The sequence below is a fragment of the Epinephelus lanceolatus genome, chromosome 6, assembly GCF_041903045.1.
Source record: "Epinephelus lanceolatus isolate andai-2023 chromosome 6, ASM4190304v1, whole genome shotgun sequence".
NCBI classification, from domain to species: domain Eukaryota; kingdom Metazoa; phylum Chordata; class Actinopteri; order Perciformes; family Serranidae; genus Epinephelus; species Epinephelus lanceolatus.
The window spans coordinates 31,241,031-31,250,790 of NC_135739.1; the positions used below are offsets into that span (position 1 = coordinate 31,241,031).

The following is a 9,760-nucleotide window of genomic DNA, read 5'->3' on the forward strand; positions in this document are numbered from 1 at the left end:
GGGAGCCCAGGAGTCTGTCAAACTCCATCTCTGCCACGAAAATGGAAGTAGATGGACACAACTCTCAGTACAACCGCAGGACGTAGAAGAGAGTGCAGGGAAGAGGAGGAGGGCGTGTGACAGGAATGCCAGAGCACCATGTCACTGCTGATGACAGTCAATTTGTCTGTGAGTCAACAGGCTTTGAGAGATGTACTCGGCTGCAGGCAGCAACACAGCTGATGGTATTAATAAGAGGGGTACTTACCTGGTTTTCGTGAGCATACTGCACAACATCATGCATGTCCCAACCATTATGTACCAAGCACCCATTCATCCATCTGTGGACTGTTCTCTACAGAAAATTGAGAGCATCTGTGGTCTGCTTAAACACCTTGTGCCAAGGCACATATTGTTCTCACAAGCAGTAGCATCATGTTGTTATACCTCTGCGCAAAAGAGGCAAAAAAGCCTGAAAGGAAATTTGGACAAAATGTGCCCAAAAGTGTACAAAATGTGCGGCTTTGTTATAGGACAGCACGATAACATCCCACCTTCTACTTATCAGTTTGTTTGATTCTGTTTTGCAAGTAAGTACTTTTAACCATAATGTGTTTACCATGATCAGACGTTTTACTTTAAGTCTCTCATTTCACATTGAAAAGAAGTGTACCTTTAAAGGGGTTCTATACAATATTCAGAGCATATATGAGTCAAAGCCTGCACTCGGCTTTCAACAGGGAGGTCGCTGGGCCAGCAAGTTGTAGCTAATGGTGCTAACAGTGCGAGCAGTGCTAACAACAGCAACAGTACTGACAGAGCTAACGGTGTTAACCAGGCAAGGAGCACTGGAGGGTGAGTGCTATGCTTTCGAGACAACACCGTCCCAGTATCAGCGGTATCCACTGTAAAAGTGCAGTGCAGAGCGGTGACAATTCGCCAGCCAGTGGAATACACACACAGGACTCATGTGCGCTAACATGCACACATAGCCGGACTGGCTAAGAGAAGCTTAGAGTAAAACACACAGAGGGAGCGTGACTTCATTCTCTGCTCTGGACGCTATTAACTACTCTATATCTTTACACAGTAAATAGTTGTTTGCTGCTATATCAATGCTCTGATTATCATATAGAGCTCATTTAATAAATGGTTCCATACACTATAACACACTGTAGTGCAGCTACAAGGACATTTTAAATGTTTATTATTAATGTGCAGTATTTGTCCACAATCATACCTTTTCCTATTGAGTCATATTTTGTGTAATTACAACAGTGTTTTACTATATTGGTATTCATATATTATCCTGTGGATGGCAACAGGAGGAGTCATAGTTTTACCAAATACATATATATATATGTATATATATATATATATATATATATATATATATATATACATAAAAAATAATATTTTCTTATTTATTAAATGTTTATATTCTGCCCTAATGGATGCTAAATTGGGGGACCTGCTAAAATAACTGTTATAAAGTTATTTAATGTTTAACAGTATTTTTTTATTAAAATAATGAATTCTACATCAGGATGAAGACTGAATAAAATTCTGCACATTTTAATTTTTTTAATGGAAATGATCCAATTTTAAGATTTTGCCTTAACTGCATAAACATTTCATTTGTACAAAGTTAACTTCTGTTTTTTCTGTGTGGAATTTGCATGTTCTCCCCGTGTCAGCGTGGGTTTTCTCTGGGTACTCCAGCTTCCTCCCACAGTCCAAAGACATGCAGGTTATTTGGTGACTCTAAATTGTCCGTAGGTGTGAATGGTTGTTTGTCTCCATGTGTCAGCCCAATAGTCTGGTGACCTGTCCAGGGTGTACCCCGCCTATGGCCCAATGTCAGCTAGGCTCCAGCACCCCTGCGACGCCTGACAGGATACAGGGTTATGGAAAATGAATGAATAAATCTTTATTTGTTGTCTTCATTGGATCCAGAAACTGCAATGTCTGTAACTCCTCTCAAAGTGGGGTTAAATTTTTATGAATATTTAGTACTCACATGAAGTCCAGTGCAAATTTTGCTAGAAAACTTTTGCAGAAATAGATTGCGACTGCTTTAGACTGTATGAAAGACATCATTCTTTTTTTTCTTTGTGAGAAAATTCTTTGCTTGGTGTGAAGGGTCTTTGGTTATTATCAATCCCCCCAGGTACTGAAGTCCACCGAGGAAAGCTTCCTTTGATATTGCCTCCCTTGCTTTCTTTGAGTGCGTCCTTTGATACATATGGGGTCAGCGTGGCTGCTGCTTTTCATCTGACAAGGAGGAGTTTCACCAAGAGTAAAATGCTCTCAGGATCTTCTGTAGATTCCCTTTGAGTTTTAGCTGGAGCACTCTGGAAAAGTGAAGGGATACTGCCACTAGTTGAATCAAGTTTGCTCCTTTTACCCTACCACTGTTTTATCTCTATCTGCATAATGACATTTGACATTAACAAGACACAGTATATTATTGTGTCTCGTTTGTAAAATAGATATTCCTCTCATATTTACCGCTTTACCTGCAAACATCCATCCTTTAATGTCAGTAACCAAACTATGGCAGACCTCCAGATTACGTAGAAATCCGATGTCAGTTTATTGAAAAGGACGAAGTGTCAGATCATCACAATATAGCTACACTGTATCAATTGGTTGTATCACTTTGGTGATCATATTCTGAGGCTCAGCTGGCTCTGGCTCCTGCCTACATCTTTGATATCTGATCGTTTAACTTTTTACGAGCTGACAACATCCTGAAATCTCCTGGCAGGGCACTTCTGGCCATGGCTAAGTCTAGGATCACGACCAAAAGTGATGGGCCTTCGCCATCTGAGCCCCTGAGCCTGAGATGCTGCGTAAAAATAATATACACAGTAAAGGCCTGTATATATATGTTTAAAAGCCTTCAGGGAAGTCACACTCAAAAAAAGAGACATTCATATAATATTGACCTTGTTGGTGCATTTGCAGTTGTTTTAACTTTGTTGTAAATTTACTCATGGAATAAATATTGGTGAAACCTTGACCTTTACACACACTGTATACTTTGGTTCTTTGCCCTTATGGTGATGTAGGCATCAGTTAATAACACATAAGCCCCACAATGACAGAATCTGAAAGCTAAAAATATAAAAGCCAACAAGAATCAACATTTAAAACGTTTTATTTTAATGATTCAGTGCATCTACATATTAAAATCCAAACTTTGCATATATTACATACAATATTTTTTGAGAGAATATCTCTGGAGTAATATATTGTGCAGCAAGCATGTGCAATTCAAACACCTTTATAGCTGTTTCAGTCATATACATAATGAGTTAATAATTGTTTGCCTGAAGCGTAAAGTGGAAATTGTGATGATTAGTTTTCTAAACTTGTAGGTGCTGCAGTGGAGAAGCACCTGAGTTAGTCCTGTCAGGATCCTCAGTGATAAAGCCCTGAAGCATCCCGTGGAGGAGAGCAAAATAGTGTGCTTTGCTCAGTCTAAAAAAATAACTTGAATACCTTCTTCCTGTGTCGCCTTGGATGATGATAAAAATGAAAATCAGACAAATGAGTTATCCCTGACTGGTTCTACCCTGGAAAAACTGCCCTGGGTGTAATTACAGAACTCAACCAGTAGGGAGCACACTTTTCATACCATCTCAGTGGAGTCTATGGTGCTGTATTTTAGGTCAAGGAAACATTAGCTCTTTTTATGCACAACACTACACTGCTCTGCATTAGCATTAAGTGTACGCTGGTGAGGAGGTGAGTGCAGCAACCTCCAATGAACTCCGCTGTGTGCGTCATCTACTCCACACATGACAGTCCAAGGGCAGCTTGTATCCATAATAAACAATCAGTATTGGTAATGATTACTACCATCAAATAATAAATGACCTGACATCAGCATACAATTATATTATTTTTCAAAAAGGTGAGAATTAGAATAATTCGCTCTCAGTAAACCGGTGTTAAAAACGCTTACCCAAACAAGTTTTAAGAGGGAATATTTATGTATTTCAATGGTTCTGATTATTCAGTTTTAGGCCCAGAAATGGTGACACTAGAAACATCAAGAGAGCCATTAAATCATTGAATTATTTAACAGTATAATGAATAAATATGAGCGTGAGTGTTACTCCTAGGTAATATGAAAATGTATTTCTCTCTCTCTCTCTCTCTCTCTCTCTCTCTCTCTCTGTCTGTGTCATTCGCCTCTGGCCTACTCTCTGAGGCGCGTGCGTAATTAGTGCATATCGTATCAGGCTGGTAAAACACACAGCTCACATATATATGCATCCTTACGGACATATAACTGTATGCTTTAAAGTAAGCCTGCTCTTAAGCTCGCCTGGTCCCTCTCTGAAAGGATTATTACTGTTATTATAATAATGATTTTTGTGGCTGCTGGTGGTTGTACTCCCATTGTTGTAATTTGTAAACTGTTGAAATGTCTACACGCATTTGTTCGTCGATTAATCTTATTTTTTCCTACTATCTTCAAACGAGGATTTCTTGCGTAGAAGAATTTGGAGATGTGGGTCTGGCAAGATCCCAAATCGCCACTGAAATATGAGAAACCACTTCGAAGGTGGGCATGGCAGGGCAGGGCAGGGCAGGTACAGGGGTTTATAGGGAGAGGGACAAACGGGCTTCCCCCAAATCTTTGCTCACGGGTCCCGCGCCAGGAGCTCGGCATTGTGGCCCGGTCTATTATCCGCCTGTTCTTGGAAACAGCGTCAGAGAGCAGCTGAGAGAGGCTTAACATTTCAAACGTCTGGCGGTAGGCTGCAAAGTTTCCACCTTGAAAACTCTGTCATGTATCAGCAAGCTGGAGCAGGACACCACACCTCACGGCTTGGTGTTCAATAGGATCTAGTTTGCTGCAAAGTTGTGGTGCACAGCCTCTCTTAGCCCGGAATCTCACTCTTAATGCGTCGTTTTGGTTTAAGTCTACGGAAGGTGATTTATTTATGTTAGGAGAACCTGTTGTATACCATCTGTGTTATGTTTCAGTGAGGCAGAGTTGAAATTGTTATTTTTCTACGTTTAAAATGCGTGCGTAAAACAGACCAACTACTGTCAGCTCTCCTGACTTTTTAACAGGCGACGAGCGTTTTGGCAGACAGTTCATTTCGAAGAGTAATTCTACTTTAATAATTAATTACCATAGTTACGTTTGCTCAGTTGTATCTTGATTTAAAATCCATTTAATCTTGTGCGTAAAAGTCTGGTCAGCGTTAGCAGCCACGTTGCATCACGGATTAAAAGTGAGATTCCAGTGTTATTAGTCATAGATGTCCTCTCAGCTGGAAGGAGGCCCGCAGCTGGAGACCACAGCAAAACTTGACGGTGTACTAAAATCCGAAGAAGTTGTTGACGTGACAAGTCCTGACGGATGCGCTGGGCAGTGCGGCCGCCGCGGGGACGGAGGGGAGAATAAAGTGGCCCCGTCTCCAGAGCGCCACCAGCACAAACCACGCAAGATGACCCGGAGCCCCAAATGCGCCCGCTGTCGGAACCACGGCGTCGTTTCGTGTTTGAAAGGCCACAAACGCTTCTGCCGCTGGAGGGACTGTCGCTGTGCCTGCTGCCTGCTGGTGGTGGAGAGGCAGCGCGTCATGGCAGCGCAAGTCGCTTTGAGGAGGCAGCAAGCTGCGGAGGTGAGGAGAGCACAAGGGCAGGTCAGTGATGGAGAAATTATGGAGAATAAACAGATGGGTACACCATGACCTCCAGTAAATGATTATCAGGGGGTGACTCGTCATTAATAGCCAGATTTATAACAAACGAGGCTTCAAATATGGGGTAAATACAAGTGGCTCATACATGTTGGTAGACTGAAGATCAGGATGTAAAGCTATGCTGTGTAACACTACATTATTTTCTCAAGCTGTATTGAATATTCTGAAGAGAAATCGCAGATACATATTTTACACTGTACAGAAGTGTTTAGAAATAAAGCTGCAAATCTGAATTTGCACAATTATTATTGTGCTAATTATCCATATCCATACAGTTATCCATACTTTAAACTAATCTGACAATATCATGGCCCAGGGCAGTTCATACTGTAAGCTCAATATTTTGTTTACCCAAGCAGGATGCAGAACTTCAGACTAAAACTCAAATGTTGTTTTTTTTATAATTTATTTTATGTTATTTATTAATTCAAAACACATCCACAATTTTTGTACAGATTTCATCAGATTTTAAACACTGAAGTCTTGCTGAGATATAGATATTTTTTAACAAGAAAGATTTTATTATATACAGTATATAGATATACATAACAAAACATCTCAAGACAATTCAGCCTCATAAAGCAGCCATTAGAATTAAAACATTCATAAAAAAATGAGTAAGCACAAGTTTACACATCCCTCAAAGAAATGATTGTCTCCAGTCTTAGTTTGTGTTGTAGTTCATTCCAGTAATAAGATCATTTGCAACAGAAATCTGCATTCTGTCTGCAGAAGTTTCAAACTGAAAGCAAAATGTTGAATTCTTAAATATAAAGTGTTTATCATCAATACATATTTTCAGATTGTATCATATAAATACATTGTTGTTTGTATAATATCAATATAATATTATTATAAACATTAATTTCGATGGTAAGTATAGTACATGAAATGGCATTTAGATGCTCCTTTATTCAAAATGACTTAATACTTTTATCTATATTCTTCCAGTGTCAACAGGATAAATATCTCTCCGTCTGAAATCTTCGAATCACAAAGAGCTCTACTTGTCTCTTACATAATGTATTATTTCTCTTTAATTACCTTTGGGGCACCCTCTCAGCATATCATGATTATGTCCAAATGTCTAATTCCTGTTCCCATGTTTCTCCCAGGGTAAGAAGGGGGTCAGGTGTGCAGGTCCGTTGCGGAGGACGGCATATCAGCGTTACAGCAGAGCAGCCGAACCAAGCGTACTGGCTAAGAGCATCCTGCAGGGTAAAGTTTAATTAACATCTCCTTTCTCATTAATGTCCTCCCTTTTTCCTAGACTGTGATAGAATGTGCAGTTAAATTCTCTCAGTAAATCAAATGAAACTGTGGAAGTCAACTTTGACTGTTTGCTCTGTTGCTGTTAATGCACTGAATGGTTAGAATTCATGTAACATTATGAAGTAATCAACTTGGTCTGTTGTCTGTTAGTGAATGAAGTGATTCAAAAACATTTACATGTCATTTTACATAGGAACATTTACATGTCACAGTAACCTCTTTAGGAGTAGAAGTGCAGCAAAATTCACTTGAAAAAAAAAATACAGAAATCAGATCACTGTGTCATAGAATCTTTTAGGACATTGATTTTAATGGAAGTTTAGCTTGACATTAAACAAAACCATAACCCACCCGCCAAGCCTTATCTCAACCAAGAAAACAGTCTTAACCCATAATAAGTAGTTGAGTTTATGGGGACCAGCTGTGTCCTCATGCAGACGTTAGTCCTCACAACGTCACCAAACAAACCTTCCATAACACACATATGCATTTTTCACATATCCTCTGACTTCAACTGCATACTGAAGGCCTGCTTAGGCCCACACTGCCAGTACTTCATCTTGGATGTCATTACCCAGCATTACACATGCACTTAATTTATCTCAACCAACCTGATCACTGTGCCTTCACTATTTCACAACAACAGGCCATTACTGTAATACATAGCGTGTATTAATACCTGCTGGCTTGCGGTCAAATCCTGCTGGAGGCTTTGTCTTCTTTATAGCTCTCTCAGCCTCTCTGTGCTCTCAGTAAAACAAAAATGACACCGCTAACCAACTGCGTAATTAAAATAATAAAGAACAAAGTACCCAAACATAAACATAACAATTAATTGGTTGGAACAACTTCATTATTTATAAATGAATTAAATATATTGATACATAATGGCTGGCTTTGGTTTTTATTCAGGCCTCAAACCGGTGGTGCCGCCGCTGGAGGACAACACCTCCTCCTGGTCAAAGCAGACACAGCGCGACCATACACACGTCACGTGTCCCCCGATAAGCGCTCGGATGAGGAAGAGGCGAGCCTTCGCAGACAAGGAGCTGGAAAACGTGATGCTGGAGCGGGAGCTGAGACAGAGGGAGCTACAGAGCGACCTTTCCTTCTCTTCCTCTTCCGCCCTCGTCCCCATGCTTCACCCTCCGCCCCTACCTGTCTCCCCAAGCCTCCACTGCTGTCTTCTCAGCAAGAACCCCACAGCTGCAGGGACGCCCAGTTACATGCCTGTGTATAAATACAAGCCTCTTTATGAGTGTGACTTCCAGTTCTATCAGTTCTTCCACCTAAAATGTAGGTCTTCCGCAGATGACTATAATGACTTCTTAAGCCAAAGCTCAGAGCAAACCAGGGAGGGTGAGGAGGTGCAGAACAGCTGGAAAGACTGTGAGAAGAAAGACAGACCAGAGTTGATGTCTCTACCATCACAACAAAGACTCAAACATCATGGCAGCACCTTGTCAGGTCTAGACCTTGTCAAATCCCACTCAAAAGCAACAGAAATAATGGACTCAAATGGCTCTTCAACCATCTCACACTCTATTTTTGGAACAGATCAGGGTATCCCGAGCGGGCCAGACGTCAGTGCACCCAGCAGGACTTTTGATCCCAGGCCTCTGACAGCTAAGGGCTGGTGCTCAGACACTCCTGCCGACCAGGCAGGTCCACATGCCGACTCTGTCAAGAGCCCTCATGGCAGCTCAGTCAGGACTCCCGCTGTGAGGCCATTACCTTTCTCTGTGGAGGCTCTACTGAGGGCCTGACAGGCAAATTGAACGCAGCATAGTGCACTTTGTTTATGTGCGGACTATGAATTCATGTTGATTGAATAAATATAAAAACTGCTAGATGTATTACCGGTTGAAACCCCTCTTGACAAGGACTGATTGCTTTAAAGTGAAATATTTATGAACCATTTCCAGAACACGAATTAGTCTTTATATTGTTTTCTTATTTTCATATAAATGTATTTAGCTATATTTTAACTATAATTAAAAACATAACAATGAAACATATATGTGCTTAATTACAATATGTTCACTTGTCTGCCTACATTGCTCATATTTTTGTACAAATATACAGTTTTAAAAATGCAATCCTTTCTTATTCTTCTCTGTCAGCAGTGCGGTCCCGAACCACTCTGCTTTGACCCCCCACACATCAATCATATTATATTCTCTTTTCCTGCAAGAAGAAATATACAGTACATCTATAAAACAAAGTTGATGAAAAAGTCAAGTAGTGTTTGAACTTGTGCCCACTTCTTACTTTATGCATTGATCTTTAAATCAAAGTGTAGATGTGGCTGGCTGGCTCTCGGGCGTTGCTGTGTCAAAACAAACCAGGTGCTGCTTAGAAATCTCTTTTAACTCTTAAGAAAACTAACACTGGAAGGAGGAACATGAGGGGGAAGCAGGTGGTTTGCCAAGAAGACAGTTAAAATGTGCAAAGAGTTTCCCAAAAACTGTGTGTAATAGAACAGAAAAGTCTGACTGAAGCCAAAAAAAAGAAACATAACTGATATTTCTGCATTTGTTCTTTTTTTTTCACAAAGCGAGAAATATGTCGTCATTATTTTTTGCTGAGCTCTACTGTTGACATTTTGTCAGACTGCAGTCTATCATTATGATTGTACAACCTTAAATTTACTGATCATATAACGCAGTTTTATATTTCATAGAGTATCATTTCATCTCACCAACAGAATGAGGGAAGATGAGGAGCATTCACCAAGTGTTGCCAGTGTTGCCTAGGCGACATTGTTCTTTATTGTA

At 40.4% G+C, this 9,760-nt stretch overlaps 1 protein-coding gene across 2 annotated transcripts; it reads left to right on the forward strand.

Annotated features, from left to right (window-relative positions):
* Nucleotides 1–4,603: 4,603 nt before the first annotated feature.
* On the forward strand, nt 4,604–9,082 carry dmrt2b (doublesex and mab-3 related transcription factor 2b). 2 transcript variants are annotated; one of them, XM_033621257.2, is made up of 3 exons: nt 4,604–5,651; nt 6,827–6,929; nt 7,896–9,082. In XM_033621257.2, the coding sequence occupies exons 1-3, from the start codon at nt 5,265–5,267 to the stop codon at nt 8,747–8,749; spliced, it is 1,344 nt and encodes a 447-aa protein (XP_033477148.1). In that variant the 5' UTR covers nt 4,604–5,264; the 3' UTR covers nt 8,750–9,082. The 2 variants fall into 2 exon arrangements, with proteins under 2 accessions (XP_033477148.1, XP_033477149.1); XM_033621258.2 differs by having other exon boundaries at nt 4,605–5,630.
* Nucleotides 9,083–9,760: the final 678 nt, after the last annotated feature.